This window comes from Micrasema longulum, unplaced genomic scaffold (assembly GCF_059751315.1).
Source record: "Micrasema longulum isolate JH-2025_06_02 unplaced genomic scaffold, ASM5975131v1 h1tg001359l, whole genome shotgun sequence".
Taxonomy (NCBI): domain Eukaryota; kingdom Metazoa; phylum Arthropoda; class Insecta; order Trichoptera; family Brachycentridae; genus Micrasema; species Micrasema longulum.
In genome coordinates this window covers 49,458-74,107 of record NW_028278545.1, presented here as the reverse complement: position 1 = coordinate 74,107, position 24,650 = coordinate 49,458, and the positions used below count along the sequence as shown (strand labels likewise).

Genomic DNA, 24,650 nt, shown 5'->3' with positions numbered 1-24,650 from the left:
TCTAATAGTTCTTCTTTTATAAACTTCTTCAAAAATTATTTTAAGAAAAATGACCTATATAACAAGTTCTTCCGAATCAACCATTGATAAGTGTTGATAGATTTCCGGTTTCCAGGAAGCCAACTCACCAATCAGCAAAACTCAGCAACTAGAACTTATGTCATCACGGGCGAAGTGATTTCAAAATTGCAAAACTAAAAAATCATAGCGCTGATAATCCAATGCATAAAAAAATATTATTTTACCTAAGTTTAATGACAAATATTTTTTTTTTAATACCACTGAACTTCCTCATTAGGACATCTGAAAAGCATAGTATTATAAAAATGTATAAAAAGCAAAGGCTATTGCCATCTGCTATATGCTAGTTATAATAAAATTGCTAACTATTTTTTAATACATTGCTTCTCATACGTCTTAATTGACAATCATCAGGTTCACCGGGATGGGAAAATATTATAAATTACGTACCTAACCAATCTATGCCAAGAATTTTCTTAACCCATCCAATCTTTATAATCTGTTATTACATTGTATTCAGCAGTCAAGTGAGGATTATTTTAGTTAAATTGTAAGAAAAAATATACATAATGTGTTGGTTTAGATTTATTTAGAAAAAGATAAATAATGTTTATTCCAAATTAAAATAACAAAATGTCTGCCAATTTATAAGTAAACCACAACGAAGGCATTTAAGATTGTACATATGTTTTTATAGTCTATACACATAGGAAGGATTTGAACACAAAGTTAAACATTACAAAAAAGGGTAACAGGCATAGGTATCCTCCATGTGTAAATTTCTTTATTTTATCAACACAATGATATTCTGACTTTCCAAATCTCACATTAATAAAAACCAAATTTCAACAAGCATAATGATCTTATATTCTTCAAATTAACAAATAAATTTCAGACAGAAAAGTTTACACAATCAGAACCCGGGGCTTTCAGAAGAGAGGAATGTTCAAATTTGTCAGATTCAGAAACTCATACAACAAACACTGCATTTTTGTGCAAGATTACTTAATTTAGTTAAATTAATAATTTATCAATAAACTTATTATCCCTTAAATCATAACATCAGTTGTTTAGTAGTTGTTCCCTATTATAGTGATAAAAGGGTTATATCACAATATTTACAAATAATGTCTACAACACGCAAATACATAACATTCTCCTATGTTGACAATTTAAACAGTACACATTAAGAAAAATTGGACTATTAAAAAAATCTGCCTAAAATTCTGGTAAATTTCCTTGTCTCTTATTTGGAGTGGCGAGGTTTTGGATATCATCGAGGGATTTTTTGGTTTTTATAGAAATATCATCCATAGACTTCCTTGCTGTTGTTGTTATGTCATCTAAGGATTTCCTCGTTTGACTCAAAATTTCATCGGTACTTTTCATGGCTGATGATGCGATTTCTTTTACTTCTGTGTCAATTTTGTCGATGACCCACTCTATGGCCTGCCTCCCTTTGCCTGCGTTCAGTGATATTCTATTTGTCAACACATCTTCCATATAGTCTGTGAGTGGAACACCCTAGAAATAAACATTATTTGTAACATTATTACCCTAGAATAATTTTTTTTTGTAATATTAGGGGGTATTTCACCATCTTGTAAATCCTGATTAGCTTATATAAACAACATTTTGAAAATCGATTTCACTCTCTGATTATCGCAAAAAAATTGTCGATCTCATTTAAATTGCCGCTTAAGTTAACTAGAAGTATTTCCTCTGTTTAAATAGCATTTAAAAATGGCGTCGCTCGCGTTTTCGTTATGACAGCTCGCCCAAATATAATCGAAATAATTAGGTGAGAATCCAAAATTTTATGTTAAATTAGGTTGGTATCCTACCAACAAAATATAATTAAACTCGATTAGAGCTTGTATAAGGAACAGTTTTCTGCACACAATTTCGTAAACTAACCAAGTTGCATTTCGAGTTTCGAGTTTTGTGCGTGGGAATGTGGATTTTAAAATATGCGCGATTTTTGACAACAAATGCATAGATTTTTTCAGTCAGAGCTTTCTTCCGATGTGTTGCCAGATGAGTGTCTTGATTAACTAGTCGAAAGATTGATTTAGCATTATTTCAATGGTGAAATCAGTTGGTTGCATATATAATTTAAATCGGGTAGCTAATTTTAACTTCCATTTTGTTAGTCAGGATTTACAAGGAGATGGTGAAATACCCCCTTAGTATTGTAGTGAATTGCCAACAAATCATTATGATAAAAATATGGATAATCATTGATGATATAATAGAAATATTATTATTGTATGTATATGTTCTGATAAACAAAGCCAAGAATAAAGAGCTAGACAATTTATTATCTTATCAGTTTTGGATATTTATTATCAAATAAAAGGTTGAAAAATCTGATTGATATGCAATAATTCCCACAATTTAATCATGGTAACAAAATTTTGCGTTGATTTTTTGTTTTACGAAACAAAAAAAAAGTATCCACCAATGTACTACTTATGCTGTTCAGAAGTCTTATAATTTATTGTTTTCCTAGTATTTTATAGAAAATTCTTATTTGTGCGGAAGCATAGGAGAAAAATGCATTTAATTTTCTGGTATTTATTTATTATAACTATTTAACTTTGAATTACCATCCTGAAAATTTTAATAAAATGCAGTTAACATAATCCAGCCAATGATCTATTCTGCCGTCATAAGCAAAAAGACAGTTTTTTGTCAAAAATCACAAAATGAGTTGAATATGGAGGTAATTTCGAATCATTTGATATATGGCAATGGGCAGTTAAAAAAAATATTTCAGTATGAAAAACGATAGTGTTTTTTGAGATTTTAAAGCAATAACACAATATCTAGAGATTTATAAGCAAAAACTCAGTGTGGATGATATGAGCAACACTCAGGTTTTATGCTTTAGAAATATTGTGGTTTTTACTTATGATGATTATTTACAGTTTTTAAAATTTGCATGAAGTTAATAAATACTAAAATGCATCATATCTAAAAATACAACTTTTGCAAATAACTGCCTTTTTGCTTATGACAGCAGTATTGATCTTGATAAATGTCTTAGGGGTGAACTCCTGTACTTGTCTACAAATATTTTGACATACTTAAAATACTGTTGAAATAATATTTTATTTTTAAGAAATACGTAATTAACCCATTAAAACGATACTTTTAAAAAAACATTCAAGACAGCGCGACATTTATTTTTGCCTTTTAAAAGGAGGAAAGTTTTGAAGTATAAAACAACATAAATAAAAAAATCATAAATTTGTTAATAATTGTATTTTTACAAATAAATAAATTTGGTATGGTTGTAACTCAGAGTTTATACATTTAGATCGGGTTACACACTATGAGTCAGACTCATTATTCTGTCTCAATGGGTTAACTCTCCTTAAAATGTAAAGTAGAATACTTTTGAATGTTTACTAAGCCTATGTTAATATGTCGGTGCCTGTCGGTGAATCATGTAAACATACAATTTTTGCTTGTTTAAGCACTCACATTTGAACGATTTACTGTTAAGCACACATAAAGCAAAGGTTTTTATTTTAATAAATCCTGTTAGGCCCTTTGTTTTGTAGTTGTGTAATATTTTAGACTGAACTTAATAAATTCCTGAGGAATTATTACCTTCATAACTGACATTAAATGCAATAAACCACTTACTTGAACTGTGACAACAGCTTCCTGCTTTAAGAGGGTTTTGGATGCATCCGTAGGATGCTGTGTATAGCGGAGAGTTTCATCAACAGCAATGTACCGACAGAATGTGAGATTAATCGTTTTGAGAGTCATTTCCCTTATAGATGGATTTACAATTGATCGTTCGCTAGCGTAACATACCTTGGCTGTCCCAATAAGCTGTAAATTAAAAAAATTCATTGGTAAGTATAATTGATACTGATTTTAATAAAATAAAACTTTACAAAATAACCTTACTGCTAAAAAAAAATATGTTATTCCATGAAATAAGGTTCCTATAAAATACATTAAATAATTAAAAGAGCATTTTAGAAAATAAGTCATTTTAGTTTCTTAATTAACAAAAATTGAGCAACGGAACAAATTTTCATAATTGTTTTATTGTTTTTATTCATAGCATAATATTTAAAGCGATAAGAGAAATGGAAAGCCAAAAAAATACTTCATATACTTAAGTTTAGAAAAGAAAATTGGGGGGGGGAAGGTTGGGGTCGCACACCCCACTAAGCTATAATTTTTAAACGTCTTCACGAAACAGTTTTATTTGTGAAACGGTAACTGTTATTGCTACTTTTATGAAAAAACCGATATGCCCATCTCTACTAGATATCTTAAAATATTGTTATTATTTCTGATCATATGTATATAATATTTCGTTTTAATTTCTTAAGGGCAGTGTATATTATTATGTACCAATTACCTATATATTAATTGCTTCCCTAATCAAAAACCCCACCGCACGCCCCTGGTATGTAGCATCCTAAAATGCAAAACGTATAGAAAATAATATTTTAGTGAGTTTCAAGCTGAGTGAGAACCTCACTAAAATAGAACCTCACTTAGTGAGAACCTTAAGTTTCAAAAAAATATTTTTATTTCCCTTTCTGCTTAATTATCATGGCCCCCGGGTAATACTGTATTTTGCAGACGATAAGACCCATCGGACCATAAGACACATAAGACGAATTTTCTGAGAAAAAATGTGCGTCTTATGGTCCGAAAAATGCGGTACATAATTCAGACTCAGGTTAGACAGTATTTTTTTACAAAAAAATTCAATCCTGGTTTATTTTTTATTAATACATAACAGATGCCGCATTCTACATTTAATCAAGTGAATAAAAAAACTGGCAGTCATATGTCAACCGTATTCTATCAAGGAAAAACAATCTTTTTTTACAAAAAGAGAGAATTCGAATAATATTTCAATGTTAAGATAAAAGAAAATGTCTTAGTATGTCAGCGCATTTAACTTTAAACTTATTTTCTAGAGTTCTAATTGTTATTCTTAAAAACAGCATTTTTTGAATTTTAACAAAAAAAAAATTAATGTAAAATAATATGTACGTTGATGTGAAGGAGGCTTTATGATTATTGGGTGGAGCAATAAGAAAATGGCAGACAATTGGCAGGCAGTGGGCTCTTGGTGTCAACGTGGACAGCGATCCAGTCTCGATGCACACTGTATAGTGATTTTTCCCTGACTCAACAAGGTTACGTTATATTTATTTACCTATTTAAAGCAGGTTGTTACATTTTTGTAAACGTAAAATGGCCGCTAAAAATGGTCGATTCGGAATAATACATATTATATATATACGGCCTCTGTGGTGTAGTGGTCAAGACGCTTGACTCACACACGAAAGGTTCCGGGTTCGATTCCCGGTGAGAACACAAAAATTAAACATGTAATTTTTCTCAAGCCTGGGTGTTCTGTGATGTAATTCACCACTGTAATTGGGCCTCCTGGCCTGTTGTGGTGCAAAAATAAATAAATAAATATACATAATAACATAAAATATTTTTTAAATATGAATACCAGTAGCTAGGGGTTTCATTGCATATTATGAGTTAACAGTTATTGAAGGTTAATTTTTCACGGGCACACATAAAACGTAAAAGTTAGTAAAAGCATTGAACTGTTGCCAAATCTCACCAAAATCTAAGGAAGACATCCCTTGTGATTTTTGTGGCAGGTGTCCAACATTTATTGGCTTATCTAAAGAATGGCAAAATGTGGTTATTTATAATACTTTATGTTAAAATGTTGCTTGTAGATAGCTAAAAGTAGGTATGCAAATAATTTTTGAAAACAATAGTGTGTAGAAACTAATATATTGAATCATAGAATACTATTTTCTATAATAAAAATTATGGTCAACAGACATTCAAGGATGATGTAATCGGGTTGCAACAAGAATCTTTATTAGTTAGTTATTAAAGCACTTATTTCCCATCTCAATACTTAATGTTACCAGGGCACCACATTTGGAAAGTTAACTGCAGCAATATTGCGGTGTCAGAATGCAATTGTTCTATTTGCAAAAGAATTGTATGGAGATATGCGTCATTTCTCTCGTATGAAGATAGGATTCATGTCCCATAGACCGCATCTGAATCTGCAATCTGCGAGTTCTGCAATATCTATTGTTCATTTACAAAAAGATAAGAAGTTTGGTAACATGAAATATTGACGTAAAAAATATCTTAAATTATTATTTGACCTAGCCAGAAATAAAACCTGGAACCTCGAGGGAGCCAAATTTTATTTTGAAATTATGTCCACTAGTATATCTCTATATTATTAGTACTTAATTTTATGACACAATGACGTTCAAGGTTAAATGAGTTTTTGCAGGATATGCCTAGTTATTTTGAAGAGTTTTGCCAGTTTTTCTTGCTTTCCACTACATATTTCAGCTGTAATTTGTACATATGACTCCAACAAGAATTTTCTCCCAGTCCGACCATGTTCTTATCTCAATGTGTAAATTCAAGTTGATTTCAATGATCAGTTGAGATAAAGGCATTGTAGATATATACATACATTATATCTGTGGCCAGAAGGGTCAATGTGAGATTTCATGCTTCATGTTTCTTGACATAGAGGGTCGATGTCAATATTTAACTATTTTATGGTGACCGGTTTCGTGGTTAAGTGGGTTTCATTATTTTTACTTTTATATTTTCTGTTCATGTTTACCTTATTAAATAAATACACATACATGTATTGTAATGTTTTTTATAATTACTTGTTATCAAAGACATCAAACAGTTCTTTAAAAGGCCATAAAATGGCTAAATAATTACTCTCCTGTAATATTACGATTTACGACATAGACCCATAGTTGGTTTTTATTATTTTTATATATTTTTTAATATTGTATACTTTGATATGACTTTTAATAAATGTACTAAATAGTTCAAATTGAAAAAAGCTTACTAAAATGAAAAAAACAAAACCACAAGGCTCATTGTGAGATTTTCATTTATATTTTATCCGGGATTTTTACAGCTATTACAAAACAATGAATAGAAATATATTAATAATACTAGAGCCAATTCAAGAAATCCGCTGCTAATCTAATAATACTTAATAAATAAAAGAGAGAGTTTACATAATTGTATGTGTGTGATAATAGTATTCATGTGTGTGTATGTGAATGTGTGTGAATGTGTGTGAATGTGTGTATGAGGATATATGAAGGTATTAGAATCAAACATAGAAATCTCCATTGAAGGAGTTACTGAGATATTTGCGAAAAACTTTGAAAAAAGAATTGTGAGATTTTAATTATGCTTCACTAACTCTATGGAGAGTGCTAAGTTTGCGGTGTCGAGAAGTATAATTGAAATCTGTTTTTGCAAGATTTAGAGACTGTTTTGAATTACGCTATCATTTAGGTAGGTGGGTTTTTATGTACCTATAGTTTATTTTGGCATCAATAACAAATTTTCCGTTTTTGGTGGAGATTTCTAAGTTTGCTTTTAATACCCTCTTATATAAGAAATTACTATATTGCATGTTCAGATATTATTATAAAATAGCACTAAATGATAGCTGTATACAAATAATGGACCCCAAAATGTTATGAATATCATAACATCAACAATTGTCCAAACTGATAAAACTTCAAATTAAATTAATTTACCTAAATTAAAAATGAACAAAAATTTTTCTATTTTTGATGTTTGAAGCACTTACTTTGTGGAACATTATTATTTAATATTATAAAATAAAATCACTTTGTTTTTATGTACCTCTGATATTTTTATAATTTGACAACCAACTAGTTTCGGCAATACTATGCCTTCTTCAGGGTTAATTACAAACTAACATAACACATATAATTTTTTTACAGTGAGGGTAGGGACGTGACTACAAGAGTAGAGAAGAGAAGGGGTTTGTGTGTGGATTTAGGGAGAGGGAACATATTTGAAATAGGACTAATACTAAGATTTATTTGATTATTAATAATATTGAAATTTTTATTTACAGCCTTCTAATCTCCAATATTTCAAAATAATCATGTGCATATCCTTTTAAGTTTGTATGTAAAATTTTGATGCCATCTTCAAAGTTGAATGAGTGACTATTTGTTAGGATATGGTCAGCAAACTCATAGGCATAGTATTGCCAAAACTAGTTGGTTGTCAAATTATAAAAAATATAAGTGGTACATAAAAACAAAGTGATTTTATTTTATTTTAATATATTAAATAAATTTAATACCATAAAATTTTTAAAATAACATAGCTAAAATTGAATTGTAATTATTTCGTGTAAATTCAAAGATTTTACAGTTTTAAGACCCGCAAGCCCGTGAGATTTATTTGTATTTAATACTTCACTCCAATAATTAATATATTGTAGGAATGATTTTGGTTTTATTTTCAATCACATTCATTAATTTCAACTTTTATCTTGCATTCCCAAATTTTCAAAATTAAAATTTACTTGATGCAAAAATGATTGCTACCAATCGATTCATCAAATAATGAAAGTTGCTCATAAAACCCTTAAATACAAAGTCTGCTGAAAACCAAATGTTTGATTTGCAGTATACCGTTATTGCACGATGGTAACATATGTACCCATTTTTTAGTCTTATTTGGCAGTAAATTACATGACGGAAAAAAAGTTTCCGTATGCCTGTCAAGGATGACATATGGATATTTTTTGTGATTTCAAACTTAAACACAACTGTGTTCTAAACCACATTTTAATATGAAGTATCTTGAGTAAAACTAATAATTAATTAATGAAATAGAAAAGACAATTTAATATTTTATTTTATGACTCCATTTCTAATTGTGTACCTGCTATCTACCTACATGTTCGATTCAAGTATTATTGTTCTTTCAATCAGTATGAATGGTTTAGACAATAATAATGTTAGTGAAATAAACACTTACGGCTTGTGCCCATCTTGGAAAATACCACTTAGAACTGACAAGTCGGTGAGTGCGTAAGACGCCATTAACTACATCACGTTCCACAACATCTGTCCCTATGACTGCAGGGTTCATTGGATTTGGATACTTCCTCCAAGCTGCCTGAGCGACGGTCTCCCAGGGATGGCTGAAAACGAGCGAAGGAATGAATAACCCCGAAATACAAGCACTGCTTTTTGAAATACAGAAAACTTAATTATTTTAAAAAAACAATACATACTCGAAGGTGTGTTCGGACGTCCAAATCCGCATTTTCGTTCAAAACACTAATATTCGTGAACGAAAATATGTCAATCGACAACGACAACGACAAGTTTGACAAGAGCCCCCAGCCCCGCGGGCGCAGTCGAGAAAAAGAAAGACTTTTATTACTTCTTACTTTTTTGTGGTATATTTATTTCTTCTATGGTGCTGATTTTAGAAATCAGATGTGTAAGAAAAAACTAATATCTAACTAATATATATTTTTAATTTAGGAGTAAAGACCTATTCAGCAAAGACCTATAAAGGTTATTATCACAGACTACAAATATCGTTATTATTAAACTAACACTGTTCCTTGTTTTAGCTTCTAGCCCCGTACATGTGAAAAGTAGGCGCGTTCTAAATTATTTAACGATCTCGTGTACCAACTAGGTCGGTGTTGCACAAACTTATTTATTTTATTATTTCACTAGCATAAAGTATATATGTATTTATTTGCAAACATAAGTTTTTTGTACATTATTTGAGACGTAAGTCTCAACTCCATGGGACAAAAAGTCTGATACGAGCTAAACATACCTGTTTAAAATATTCAGGAATTAAAATCTTTTGTCCCTGTAAAATAAGCAGATATTTTCGTTTAAGATTATAAAACCAACCTTTATTTGTATTGGGAAAAAACGTGGTGATATTTTAAGATATTTTAAAAGGAATTTTAATATAACTTTCCAATACATTTTATTGTTTTCTCTAATCTGGGGTTTCTCAGCAATAATGCATTTAAATATAACCTATTAGTTCATGCAAGCCGATTCCGAAAAGAACCCCATTTTAATGACCGCCTTTACAAATAAATACATTAAAATAAATCTCCATTAGCCAGAGCCGTTACTAGGTATGTACAAATATTTCGTCCATTGCTGGTGTCAATTACGACCTCGGGTTAAATTCAAATGACCGAGCGGAGAATTACCTGGAATTCCAAAACCCTTTCTATTAAAAACAATAACTTTAACAATAAATATTGACCCATGTTTTCCGCTGGGGAAAACATAACCTTTTTTAATAATAATTCGCAAACCGATGGCCATTAAAATAATATTTCTATTTTAAAAACTTATAACGAAGTAAAACGCATAATTAATTCTTGTGATACATACAAACCTTTCTTCTTCAAATTTCATACACCTTCATTTGTACGCGCGCCGATTATTCCAACTTGCCACATATTAACTTAAAACTCTAATTAACTTTTGCGTCATCATTTTCTAATCCACGCCCGTGGAACATAAGGCACTGCACCAGTGTGCCAATCGCAACGTATCAGCGATTATTTTTTTATAATATGTATGAAGGTATTTTACATCCACCTTGCCAGGAATCGAACCTAGGACCTCAAGTATGGTTGGCGAACATTTTTTACATGTGCCCTATTTCAAGATTTAAAATAAATTAAAATAAAAATAAATACAGAAGGTTACTAACAATTTACGAATAGGTACTCAAAATGTGTTTAAAAACAAACGAATTAACTTAATACAGTAAAAAAACATGAAGAAAAATATTTAGCATGGGACAAAAAATAACATCAAATTACGATTATAAAATATATTTAACTTCTAGCCTGAAAATAGTTTTTGTCCTTGAGAGCTTAATACGCTCTTCCAAAATATTGAACACTCTCGTTGCGATAACTGAGAGATGTCTCTAAGAAACAGTCATACGGGTTTTGGGTATGATTCATTCAATTCATGCTCTAAGAAAATCTTGTACGTACATTTTGCTGAGACCTCTCTTTATTGTTCGACCAGAAGTGTGTAAGTACTTCTTTTGAGGTACAGTTGTCTCATATCCAGCACCTTCACGTATTAAAACAACTGTTCTGACTGGTATGTTGGAGGGCGCCGGAATATTATTCTCAATAATTATTTCTGTGAAATTATGAGAGGCTTTAAAATGGATGCCGCACAACCCCCCTAGCCAACTATTCTTTAGGTTGCAGTGGATTGAAACAGAGCAAAATACACACTTCTAAGAGTGCCAATATCCAGAATGTCTCTAAGAGAGCGGAATAGATGGCACAGCTTTCTCAACCTAGAGTTTAGTGACTGGACCGAAGCCTCCCATCGCAAATTCCTATCAATATCACACCAAGGTATTTTATGGAATCTACCCGTTGCATAAGTTGTTCTGTTTTATCACAATAAATTCCTAGATTAAGCGTATTGCTTGATAGTGAACTATTATTTATACAAAATGTCAAATATTTAATTTTATCGATAATAAGTGTAAGAAAATTATTATCTAACCATTGTTTTTTTTAAAATAATAATAAATATTAGCGTTCTAATAATTTACCCAAATATTTCAATTTTGTTGGCCATTTTCGACGAGTTGTAAATAACTCACTATTTGAAAATGGAAATCAAGTTGGGGTAGAGTGGGGTTCGAACCTCTGATCCGTGAGTCCGCAACACTAGCCACGGTACCACAACCCGATTTATTTATTGTTTAACAATGTGTATTCCACAATTTGCTTTCTGAAAGACAGAGTTCCAGTCACCAGCCTCAAATAACAAAACCGTATCATCGGCAAACGAAATAAGTTTTCCGGAATTATTTATTTCGCAGAGAGAATTTATGTAGACTAAAAATAAGATTGGTCCCAGGACGCTGCCCTGTGGAACTCCAAAAGTAATAGTTGACTTTGTACTTCGCGCTTCTCCTGTGATGTATGAATTAATGCTGTTTGTTGTGATCTTAGGGATAAGAAATTTTTAAGTAATAGAAGAGTTTTATCTCTGATGCCAGTAAATTGTATTCTTTCTATGAGAATTAGTTGGGAAACCGTGTCAAAAGCTTCAGCAAGGTCTAAAAATACTGCAATGAGCTTTCTTCCATTACCAAGGCTTCTTGTAATATTTCGAGTAACAATAATTATTGCGTCTGCCGTACTTCTACCCTCTTGGAAACCAAACTGGTTATTTGAAAGAACATTGCCACTGTCAAGGAAATTCAAGAGTCTTTTTTTACAATTTGTTCCAAAATTTTTGTGATTACACTTAAGAGAGAGATAGGCCGATAATTAGATACAAGGGTTTTTCACCAACTTTATAAATAGGAATAATAGAAGCTTCTTTAAAGCAAGACGGAAAGCATCCTGATTTAAAACTAGTATTTAATATATGTTTTATAGGTAAGCTTTTATTCTTTTTAAGATATTTAATAATAGTAGCACTAAGACCATCAATTCCCGAACTATTCGTATTCTTTAAAGAAGATAACGTATCTAGTACTTGTTTCTTTCTTGCTGGTGAAAATTTATTCAAGAGATTGATTGAAGCTATCGTCAAGTTATCAACCTTAAGTGCAAGATCACTCCGTAGTTTAATGAGCCTACCACACATTCGACGAGTGACATGGGAAGTAGCGAGGAAAGGAAGCAGAGACGTAGTGTGGCAACATTACTCGTCATGCCGCACGTCATGCTTCTCGTCGTGCCCACCGCTCCCTATTTTGTCGGTTTTTGAGCGCGACTCAAAGACCAGCAATATGAGCGCGAGTGAGTGGCCACATAATCGCGCGGTCGCAGTACGCATCGAGCGCTCAGCTCACGCAAGATGCACGCGTCATTTTTGAATGATGTATATTTCTTTGCGACATTAAAAAAAAAAAAAAAATTTAAGGATAATTACATAGCAATGTAACACATATTAACAGTAAAAATAGTAAACTAAAATCCCATAAAGGCATATGGCATGTTTGTGGGTATTTATTCATAATTTTCTCTTCCAAACTATAATTAACAATTAAAATAATGTGACCTCACTGTTACCCGAATTAAGAAATGTTTATGAATTTTTGCTCTTATAATAGATAGACAGGTATAATATTTTTGTGTAATATAAGAGAAAAAAAATATTCTGTTAAAGATTATAAGGTACTTTTTTATTTTATACTAATTAAAAAAGGAAATAAAAAATACATAAAAATATTCCATTATTCCACATTAATATACATTGATATAATTAGCTGTACTAAAAATGCATAACGCGCACGCTGTCACAGTTTCATCGTCCATTGTATAGAAAGACAAATGACAAGTGCAGTGTGTGGGCGGAGAGGGCAACATCGGGCGAGAGGGCGACAGCGCGAGGAGCATGAGCATGAGCAGCGCAAGGAGCCTAGTGTGGTGGGGCTAAAATAATATTTTAAAATATTCTTCGCTAGTCCTTTTTTCGATTTTTTTCGACAGTGTGGTGATGTCAGCAATCGACAAAAAATATATTTAAAAAAAAGCGCAACTTATTATTTAAATGTATACCACTATAGACAGACTTATTTGCAAGTAAATTTGTATAATCTTGAAATCGGTCGACGTACAACTAAAAATAAAACTGGTTAATACAAATTTATAAATAAATTGATGCCGAAATCATTGACATCATGCCGAAAACTTAAAAATACTTTTTATGTTAGAAATATAATACATTATTATTTGTTTATTTTAATTTAGAGGGAGTTTTACATAATTTTACAGGACCCTTTCTAATATTCACAAGCCCGTACTCTTTAAGTAGGTACTCAGCACTAACTCTCAGCATTTCCATTTATATTTAAAAAAAATCTAGATCTACTTACTTAATTCATGTCCTCTCCCTAGGAGGAGAAAAATTACTATCTTCATAGACATCTAAGTAAGGCGTAATGATCTGATTTAAGGAGGTTCATCGATTTATTTTATGAAAGATATTCATACAAGTAATGCATGTTGGTATATGGTGTGACAAAGATCTAGCAGATGTTGGATAAGGTATAAATATCAAAAAATACATTTTAAAACATGAAAAAAATTGCAGGTTTCTGAAAAAAAGTATCCATATTAGAAAATTCAAAACGTAACCTGCGGCGCAAGGCTCAATTAATAAAATATGGTTTTGGTACCTAAATAAATAATTAAAAACACACAACTCCTTGCGAATAGTTTTGTTATATATTTTATCTCCAATTTAATTTAAAAAATACTAAAACATTTCAATTTTAATTATTTTTATTCAATTTACCAAAAACAAAAAAAACTATTAGGAATACTGACGCAATTAAATTTTTAAGTTAAAAAGATATCAATAAAATGTAATAAGTAAATAGTGGATATTTGCATAAAATTATACAGGATATCTCAAAACCCAATAATATATTCCCTTTGAGTGCTCTGACATGTCAGTTCATGACCACCGGAATATTTATATACATGCATATATTATCAATAACAACAACAAACCATCACTCCGTTTCACCGTAAGGGTAGGCAGAGAGGATAGAATGCCACATCACTCTATCTTTCATACAGATCTCCCTTCCACTACATTCATACATCTTCTCATGCACGCGCGCCGATTATTCCAACTTTTGTCATGTCCATCTTCAAGTATTTGTCTGATTTGGTCATGCTATATCTTTCTCGGTCTTCCTCTATTTCTGCATCCATTAACATTCGCATTGTAAATATTCTTACCCGTTATTTCGCTGTCTATTCGCTCTACATGTCCAAACCAGCACAGAGCTCCTTTCTTGATTTTGTCAATAATGTTTATCTCGGCTTTACATAATGTACGGATCTCAACATTTGTGCATCTATCGTACATAGTTTTACCACACATTCGCCTGAGAGATTGCATTTCAACAGCATTCAGCCTACTTTCATCCCTGTTTTTCCAAGTCCATAATTTTCACTCCCATACATCAGGGTCTGGACCAGGACTCCGTTGTGAACGGCTAATTTTGCCTCTTGCGACAAACATTTATTAGCCAAGGTTGATTTAAGTGCACCGTTAACTCTGTTCCCGGCACTCACCCTCCTTTCAATATCTTTCTCAGTCATTCCATTCCTAGTAAACATATTTCCCAGATACAAAAATTCTATTTGTTTTAGTATAACTCCATTCACAGTGATTTCACATTTAGTCATACTTTCATTTCTTTCAAAAACCATCACATTCGATTGATCGACATTCATCAGCAAATCGCTTCCCTTGCATACATCGTAGACTTTTACTACCAAGAATCGCAGTTTCTCATTGTTGTTAGCAAGAAGCAAATACATATTATTATTATGTTATTACATTTTTATCTGTAAAAAATAGTTTTCGATTTCTTTCTCCCCTGGCACGCATCCACAGAACTGCTAAAACTTATGTTGAGCTCTAGGACTTACTCCACACTACTCGCAATCAAATCAGCTATCCTATCCATTGAATGGCCATCCCCTCGTTTTAATGTGTTTCTCTAATCATCTTCACTTTATTCTCTTTCTCTTCTTTTTTTAAAATTAATTACATGTTAAGTGCAATGGTTACGATTTTATTTTCTAAAATGCTTTATATACTTTTGACTGTATATTGAAAGAGCCATCTGGGTGTTAATGAAATACATATATATTGGCCCCTTCATTAAAATCTACAAATTTCCATATTCCGGGATTCTAATTTATGTTACACAATCCTGAACAACACTGCCATTGATCACAGTCCCGAATAATACTGATACATAGTAACAGGAGTTAAATGATTATATTAACAAACTGAAATATATTTTGCAAAAAAATGTATCGAGATAACCTGATAAGTAATTTTTAAAAACTGCTCATTTAATTATTTCTAAAACAGTGTAACATCTGTTTTTTCTTAAATATACTTATCGCTGTTTTACAGCAAGGCGAGCTCATTGTGAAATAATGCATTAATTAAATTTCAAATGTAAGAGCTTGTCCAGAAAGGGCGAATTCTCTCGTGCGTAAATACGTAATCGCGAATCAAGCACAAGTCGAGTGACAATGTGCACACGATATACGCGCGATGCTTGTGAACATGATGTATTGGCGCTTAGTATCTCGCTAATTGCCCCTTCTGGACAAGCTCCAAACACAGGTCTTAGTTTAACAGGTGTCTATTACTAAACAAAACAGGATGACATCTACTATTCTGCCTATGTTTGGGCATCCAAATTTCTTTAATCCTAGGCGCCATGGTGCAGTTGGTTAAATGACCAACTGCGAAACTGGTGTCGCAGGTTCGATTTCCGCCAGTTGCTGATTTTTTCTGAATTTGTCTAGGTGTTGTGGAGTATTTTTCATTACCACCTTCCCATATCCTCTATCCCACCTGCTTACAAGCCTCAAAACAGAGGCTTAAGCCTGTTATTCCATAAAAAAAATCTTAGAGATTTATCAAACTGAATTTCTTCACCTACATACCAGAAAATTTATTTCAATCTTTTTTTTTTTTCTTAGTAATTTTTCACGCCCATAAGGCTTTTACATACATGAAGGTTATATAAAACATGAGTATATAAACAACATTAAATTTAAAAAATACAACACAAGGCAACAAAAGATAGAAGTGTTTAGAAGTTGGTATAAAAAAAGAAGAGTATATAAACGACATAAATTTAAAAAAATACAATATAAATTAATATAATATAGAACCGATTAGAAGTTAGTTTTTTTAAAAAAGCTAAAGAAATGCAGTTAAAGGTTTAAAGCAGCTAGGTACATAATGTTATAAAATACAATATGAATTTATGTGGACAAGACAGCCTGGATCAGTGAATATTTTGAATCTATCCAAATGTTTGCAGACAAGAACTTGATTCTCCCAGAACGGTGATTTAATAAAGCCAATGAAAAGTCATAGGTCCTGTCAACGCCTGGATGGCAGATTTCTGAAATGTTCACTATCTCTATTTTAATATGTTAATTTAATCTTTTGATCAAATTCAGGGGATATCAGAAAAAATATATTTTGAAAATAAAAACAAATTTCATAAAATTCACACATTTATTTTAGCATAATTTGAAATAAAATTAAGCTTGTGTGGCAGCAGCAGCTGTGACCGCAACTTCTTCCTTCAACCTGTCCTTCTTGAATGTTCCCATAAAGGAATCCTTGTCCGCTGGGGTCTGGAAGCGACCGTGACCAAACTTAGATGATGTGTCAATAAACTTGAGATTAATCTTTTCCAGGGCAGCTTTCTTAGTATGAATTCTCAAGGACTGAAAAAAGTGTTCAGATTAAAATTGCATTCAATAAGCAAACCACCAATACATAACTGTGGGCATTTACCAATATATTCTATATATCACAGGGTGAATTACTACAGTTATGTAACTTCAAAATCATTTGCAAGTTGTTGACTAAAAACACATTTTTTTTCCTCCTCCATGAATGCTACAAATAGACAAAACAAATCATTCAAATGGCCATTGTATGATTTTGATAAATCACGACTTACTTATTTGTAGCATTCATGGAGGAAAACAAATATGTGTTTATAGTGGGGTAATTAAAAAATTGCGATTTTGAAGGTACCTGGTTGTAGTTATTCCACAATATTTGGCTCATCAGCGGGTCAAATTGAAAAAATCTACTAATAAAATTTATTTATTTATTATGCCCTGCATTAATTTATGATCTTTTTTTTATTTTTATAAAAAATATTGATTTATTTTTATTTCAAAAGGTTAATATTCGGTGAATCAACTGTTTGACTGAAACCACTTAAAAAAGATGATACTCATTTACTTTAGAAAAGGTTCCCTTTGTCAAAGCAAAAAAGTAAAAGAGGGAAATTAATTTTCAATATTGGTAGGAACAATTCGAAGCAATAAATTTATCACTGTTATATAGAAAATTTGCATGCGATACACTAATAGTTTGCATACAAAATGTAACGTATTAAGCTGCTGAAATATTATGTCAGCAAAATATTCAATTTTCTACGCCCTGCTGTTAAGATGTTACATTCAATATAAATATTACTTACTTTTCTTAAGGTTATGACTCTTTTCTTAGGACCCATGCAGCATCCCTTAATCATGATGAAATCATTATTGACTTCTCCATAGTGGGGGAATCCTCCCATGGGGGTGATGGACTTTTCAGAAAGATCATATTCAGTGGAAGCATTGTTTTTGACAACCTTACCATCCTTGGTGTGGATACCTTGGGAAATATAAAAAGAACATTCTAAATACGAAACAAAATACGTGTCAAGAAAAAAATCTAACCACGGAGGAAGAAGCCTTAAAACAGCAGGAACACCATTGAAATCGACTTGGCCAGGTTATTAATTAATTCTTATTCATCTCGTTGAATTCTTATATTTGTTTTTTTTTTTTCATGATAATATTTTGATGAGGGTAATGCAACTTAAGGTGTACTCCTTTTCAGCGGCATGGTATAGGACGCTACTCCTGCACAGAAGATTCCGGGTATTCCCGGTGAGAACACAAAAATTAAATACGATTTTTCTCAAGCCTGGGTGTTCTGTGCTGTAACTCACTTTAATTGGGCTTTCTGGCCTGTTGAGAGGCAAATGTATAAACACTTGGAATAAAAATAATCTAGACTGGAATAATAATCTAAAGGAAAATTAAAACTTTCAATCCATAAAATTAGGAAATATGAAATGACACGGGTACAATAATTCATACCTTGACCAATGCGGTAAATCTTCTTGTTCATTTCCGTACGGTGGTGATACCCCTTCTGTCCAGCTCTGGCCACGGTGAAGGATACTCGAGAAGGATGCCAAGCACCAATACACGCTACCTTCCTCAAACCCTTGTGGGTCTTCCTTGGAAGTTTCTTTGTGTGCCAACGGGATGTAACACCTAAAACATTGGAAACAGTTGTAAGGGATCGTTGGATCAATAAGTGGCGTGATCACGAGTGCGCAAAAATAAAGTATTACCTTTAAAGCCCTTTCCTTTGGTGACACCGATGCAATCAATCATCTCATCGGGTGCGAATACATTGCTGACTTGGACAGGCTTTTCGAAGTGTTCTCTAGCCCACTTGACCTTGTCCTCGATGGAGCCACCGTTCAGCTGAATCTCCATAACATGCGCCTTCTTCTGGCGTTGTTTCAAGAGCTTCATCTGAGTGTGAGCGATGATGCGGATGACTGTGCAGTACCTAACGATCTTCTTAAAGTCCTTCTCGATCGACTTGCGGCCTAGGTCATCCTGCCATTTCTTGCAGGACTTGGTAAAGGCCTTCTTCTTGGACTTGTACCTAATTCGGATTAAAAGTTATCCAGATAAACCCAACCAGAAGTAAACCCTCGGCAGAACGACTACTCGATGAAGAAGCTGAAACACAACAAGGGGTAGCCTCATCGTAGAGCGGAGGATAGCACCCTTACCGGCTTCAGAGGCCAGCGAATATACTCTCATGCTGCCATAGGAGAGCTGATTTACATTTCATTAATTAACATTGAATTCAGATATGCATGCATTTACACGCAATTATCAGAATGAATATATTAAATGATTTAGAAAAAATGGCAGTAAAGACATACCAGTTTTTGTAGAATCGTCTGCGGCAATCTTCGGACATGTGCTCAGCCCATACAGTGCACAGAGATCTTAAGCCATGGGGAGTCTCGATGTAACCAACAACGCCGACAACCACCATCGGGGGGGTTTCCAAGATGGTCACGGCCTCGACAATCTCCTTCTTGTTGATTTCTGTGTACATTCAAAAACTGTTAAAGTCAAACGAGCATTCTGATTTATGAATAAACAGTAGATCCGAAAGGTTTTGTGCAGGGCATGGCCGTTCCACCTATTCATTGTCCAATGGACTACAGGAGGAAAATGGAATATGACAGACTTACGCCAGCCACGAAGGGCGGCGAATTTGCTATTCGACATGGTGCGCTTATAACTGCATTAAAAGCAGCTTTGCACACATCGTCAACGAGTATCGAGTTTTCACTCAACACAGGGTGACACTTGTCGGTAAATAATGAAATAAGGTAGTAAGGTAAGCACTTACTGGAGCCGGGTCTGTCAGCTTCTCGGACCACGTGTGTCATTCCGGCTTTATAGCCAATGAACGCTGTGAGATGAACGGGTTTGGCTGGATCATCCTTGGGGAAAGCCTTCACCTTGCCACGATGACGGCGGGACCGCTTCTTGGGGTAGAATCCCATCGACCCATGTCGTGGCGCCGAAAACTTGCGATGAGACTAAAAATAATTCAAAGAAATCGTTAAATTAAGCATAAGCATGAAATCTACGCCAAGTAATTACGTTTTATTAGACAGATGACAAAAATACAGAGAGATTACGAAAACTGGACTAACCATGATGAAGGAAAAGATAAAATGAACGAGTATGTGGGCAAATCGGAGAATCTAAGAAAAGAATGTTGCAAGTTGTAAAAGTAGAAATTTCATATCTGTTGTGTTGTCCACTAAAAATAGATAGAAATCGGTGATTACTTTATAATAATTTAAATAGGTAGGTAGGAGAGACACGCCAGCAAAACCATATCTTCACACACAATTCCGTTCAGAATACCAGCTCAAGGGCACCTATTACTCAGTTCTTCCGCCATATGTATGATTTAAAAAAAACAAACAAATGAAGGCATATGATGATTGTAACACGGTAAAAATACGAAATTGTACTAAAAAACCTTATTTGAAATATTCTCTGAAGCATAATAATAAAATAAATAAACAATGGCGTCAAATATAGTTACCTGGTGATTTCTTTTTTTTTTTAAAGGAATAACCCCCTAAGCTTCTATTTTTAGAGGCTTGTCAGCAGGTTGTCACGAGAGGATATAGAAGGAAGTTATGAAAAATACATCACAACACCCAGACGAATTGAGAAAAAAAGCTTTTTTGCTAAAGCAAATCCAAGATTATCTTAATCAGATTTTTCAATGGACAAAAGAATGGCTCTTAACGCTAAACCCTGAGAAACGCATCGCCCTACCCATTGGCCCTAAAAATCTGAAAATAATATATACCGTGGATGAAAATCAAGTGCAAGCAGTAACGTCACAAAAAGATCTCGGGGTTGTGATTACTTGTGATCTTAAACGGGAATCACATACTATCGAAATTGTCAAACGCACCAATTCCCTCTTATACTTAATAAGGAAAACATTCGCTCACATCACCAAAGATTTGTTTCTCAAAAGTTATAAAACATATGTTCGTTCACTCCTGGAGTATGCCTACCAAATCTGGAGTCCCTATTTAAAAAAAGACATAGAGTTGTTGAAGAAAGTCCAGAGAAGAGCAACTAAAATGGTAGTTTCTCTAAGAAATAAATTATACGAGGACCGCTGAAGGGAGCTCGGGTTAAGTTCACTGGAAAAGCGGAGGCAGCGTGGTGACTTGATTGAAACGTTCAAAATCTTAACTGAGCAATATAATGTACCCAAATTGAAATCAATGTTCACTTTGGATAAAAACCGCCATCTCAGAGGTCATTCATTGAAACTCAACACTACCTCCTTCTCATCCAACCCCAGGAAGAACTTCCTGACAAACCGAATTGTGGAGAAATGGAATGGCCTTCCCGTGAAAGTGATTGGTGCTAGTTCAGTTAATGTGGTCAAAAACCGCCTAGATGCACAGATCAATTTATAATGTTTAATAACCATGTACACTTGATGTACACGCATCAGCTTAATAGCTGCTAGTGTATTATTATTATTAATTATAATAATAATTATTGTACATATTGTAAACTATTTTAATATATAAAAATAAAAACAAATGTAAAACAAACTCCCCCTCTAAACAAGAGTTTTCGCTCTATTAGAGAGGTGAAAACATTATTATTTATGTATATGTACAAACAATTTATAATTTTATACTTATTGTGTCAACAATTTTTTAAAATAATAATGTAAAAGTTTTTAGAAATTCTGTGGAATCTGAGCCGAGAGCCAAGATATCTGTGAACGATTTATGAGATCTATGGTGTATTGTTTATGAAATTTGTCATTGTTGATTGTATAATCTGTGGTTGATTGGTTGACTGTAGATGGTAATCAGTGGGTTTTTAATTAAATGATTTGTATTTTGTTTTCGTCTTTTACTACCGCTGTCCGTTCGCCACATCTAACATTTTAATGAAAAATAAATTTACCTTACCGAAAATTTTTATTTTCGACCACGATATTTTGTTGTCTTTAATTAAATCATTAAACGCTTAGTGAATAAGGGTCTCTTGACAGTATTCGGCGTAAATTGAAAATACTCAATTATAGAACTAGTCATAGTTCTACATCATCTCTGAATTAGAGTGCATCGGATTAAAAATGACAGCTCCAATGGAACGAATTCAATCCTTGGATTCGATTGAAAAGGATATCATGACATGTCTACAAAGTGCAGGTTAGAATAATAAACCAAATTCTTTTAAAAATGTATTTCGGTTTACCTATTTTGTAAGTTTGTGCTTTGTTTGGACACAGTGTTTCTTGAAAAACAAAACCCTTTTTGGGCTATTGTTTTATAAATTTCTTCTGAATGTTTATCCGATATATTTTTTAGTCCTTATCTGTTTTTTTTTTTTTTTAGGACAAGCATTACTCGAGCTGAGTAAAGAAAAATCAAGCCAAAAGCAAGCTGAGGGTCATACACACCAGTTCTTAAAAACACTCAGTCAAGTAGAATCAAAATTAAATGAGCAGATTAACTACCTCACCCAAGTTTCAACAGGTCAGCCACATGAAGGCTCAGGATATGCGTCCCAAAAGGTCCTACAAATGGCATGGCATAGGCTAGAACATGTACGCTCATGGGTCAGTGAGCTGGACCGTTTGAAGACCAAACACTTGGCAGTTGCTAACCGAGCTACCAATGGTGCTAAATTAAATGGCAACTCCGCACTCACATCTTCTGCGGCATCTACTATTGGAACTGGATGACAGTATCTGATTTAATGGGTGTATAGTTAATCTAAAAATGTTTATTTTTTAAAACTATTAGGGCTAATTCAGATATGACAGAAACTGTGGACGTCAGATGCACAGCCTATTTATAGTAGCGTTATTTTATCTGTAAGGGCCTGCTTTCCGTGCAGCTATCCCCACATAACTACGGGGAAATCTTATTTGAACTAGAATCCTGAGAATTTTAACATAAATTAACGATTATTCATTCAGAAGAGGTATTTTTTAAATTAATTAATTAATTGTAAATGTCTACAAATTGTTATTGATATTTGAGTCCCTTTTTTATTTTGTGTTTTTTCTAGTTGGAAATGAGATTATAAATTAGACCCGAGCATTTCAATATTCCTTGGAACTAGACTGTTAACAGATTTGCGTACTGAATTTTCTCTGTTTCCTGTAAAATTACAGACGTTTTTTTTTTTTTAGGCAAGCGACATTTAATCCATTTTAAAGTCAACCTTCAAATCGTCATTGTGGTGGTGAAGAGAGGCAACTCACATTTTTCAGAAAATTGTTTTTTTGCACCATTTAAATCAGAAAAATGTATTCTTTATAGTAGGAAAGAGAGATAATTGATAACAATACAGAATTTTGCTTAAGTATGAATGCATGCCAGGTGATTCTTCATATAAAAACTGCAAAAAAATTACTAAATATGCAAAATACTAATTTAAAAAAAAATGTGGGTTAGTGGCTTTCACCATCTGATGATGATATATTGCTCGAATTGAATAGATTAAAAAGTATCTATATTTTGTCTCTCAAAATCTTAAGCCTTTATCGATCACCTCTTACTTCAATTCCAAAACAAAGGGGGTTATATTAGATTAAATTTACATTCAGTATGTATATAATATTGAAATATATGAGGAGCTATGTAATTATACATTTACAAAGTGAATTCTCATAGTCTATAAAGGTAGTTTAAAATTTACCTATAAAATTTTATGTACAATAGTGATTATTATAGATAAAATCCAGATTCCTCAGTACTTTGTCAATTTAAGTAAAATTAGATTAAATTCTTAGCAGGTATTTTATAATCTTGGGTCTACTTTATAAAGCGTGTAATATATCACAAAATCTTAAATACTTTCTATTATTCTTACATGGTATGTACATACCTGTTTTGTAACGAATTTTTTCTTGTACAGATAAATTTAAGAAAAAAAAAAAAAAATACCGTCAGAAATGATATGTTTATTGTAAAAGATTAAATGAAGAAGTTAAGTGCTATACGAAATTGGATTTCAAATTCATTTTCTCAGACATGATAACCATATTGTCACATGTCTAAATTTATGAAAAATGCATTGTTTATGTTATCGTATTTCATTTCTCGATGAAAGGTTTTCTAATAATGCGACATTATTATTCAAGATTTGAAATGTTTCACAAGTATGAAATTTCAGCTGGTATAAAAAAATTAAAACTATTGTAGTGGCATCAAAATACACAAAAATAATTTTAGACACTATTTGACAATTAAAAAATTCTTTAAACAGTATAATAGAAAAAAAAAAATCTTTCCCATGTTGGAATGAAAGATTGTGTAAATATTTTAACTAAAATAAATAAACTCAATGCAGAACAAAAAATATATTTTCAAATAATATTTAATGCCTAAGCATCTTACTGGTTTCTTGGAGGGGTAAACAGAGAGGATAGAATTCCATACTAAGACGCTTTAAGAATGAAAATTAAATTGTCTTAAATTATTCAAATCAATAAAAC

At 32.5% G+C, this 24,650-nt stretch overlaps 3 protein-coding genes across 5 annotated transcripts; 1 reads left to right on the top strand and 2 right to left on the bottom strand.

Annotated features, from left to right (window-relative positions):
* Positions 1–588: 588 nt before the first annotated feature.
* Positions 589–9,595, bottom strand: slmo (PRELI domain containing slowmo). Of its 3 annotated transcripts, XR_015823959.1 has the most exons (5): positions 9,167–9,325; positions 8,908–9,073; positions 5,648–5,710; positions 3,676–3,870; positions 589–1,545 (listed from the first exon to the last, which is right to left on the bottom strand). XR_015823959.1 is itself a non-coding variant. In XM_088235320.1 (4 exons), exons 1-4 carry the CDS (start codon positions 9,196–9,198, stop codon positions 1,240–1,242), a joined length of 699 nt encoding a protein of 232 aa, XP_088091446.1. In that variant the 5' UTR covers positions 9,199–9,595; the 3' UTR covers positions 589–1,239. The 3 variants fall into 3 exon arrangements, 2 of the variants coding, with proteins under 2 accessions (XP_088091446.1, XP_088091447.1); XM_088235320.1 differs by lacking the exon at positions 5,648–5,710 and having other exon boundaries at positions 9,167–9,595; XM_088235321.1 differs by lacking the exon at positions 9,167–9,325 and having other exon boundaries at positions 8,908–8,976.
* A 7,376-nt stretch (positions 9,596–16,971) lies between these two features.
* Positions 16,972–20,324, bottom strand: RpL3 (ribosomal protein L3). The gene is made up of 7 exons (XM_088235341.1): positions 20,299–20,324; positions 19,989–20,181; positions 19,510–19,678; positions 18,901–19,223; positions 18,641–18,820; positions 17,971–18,149; positions 16,972–17,200 (listed from the first exon to the last, which is right to left on the bottom strand). The coding sequence occupies exons 1-7, from the start codon at positions 20,299–20,301 to the stop codon at positions 17,012–17,014; spliced, it is 1,236 nt and encodes a 411-aa protein (XP_088091467.1). The 5' UTR covers positions 20,302–20,324; the 3' UTR covers positions 16,972–17,011.
* Positions 20,325–21,959: 1,635 nt separating this feature from the next.
* On the top strand, positions 21,960–24,195 carry MED11 (mediator complex subunit 11). The gene is made up of 2 exons (XM_088235345.1): positions 21,960–22,353; positions 22,540–24,195. Exons 1-2 carry the CDS (start codon positions 22,278–22,280, stop codon positions 22,887–22,889), a joined length of 426 nt encoding a protein of 141 aa, XP_088091471.1. The 5' UTR covers positions 21,960–22,277; the 3' UTR covers positions 22,890–24,195.
* The last annotated feature ends 455 nt before the right edge of the window (positions 24,196–24,650 follow it).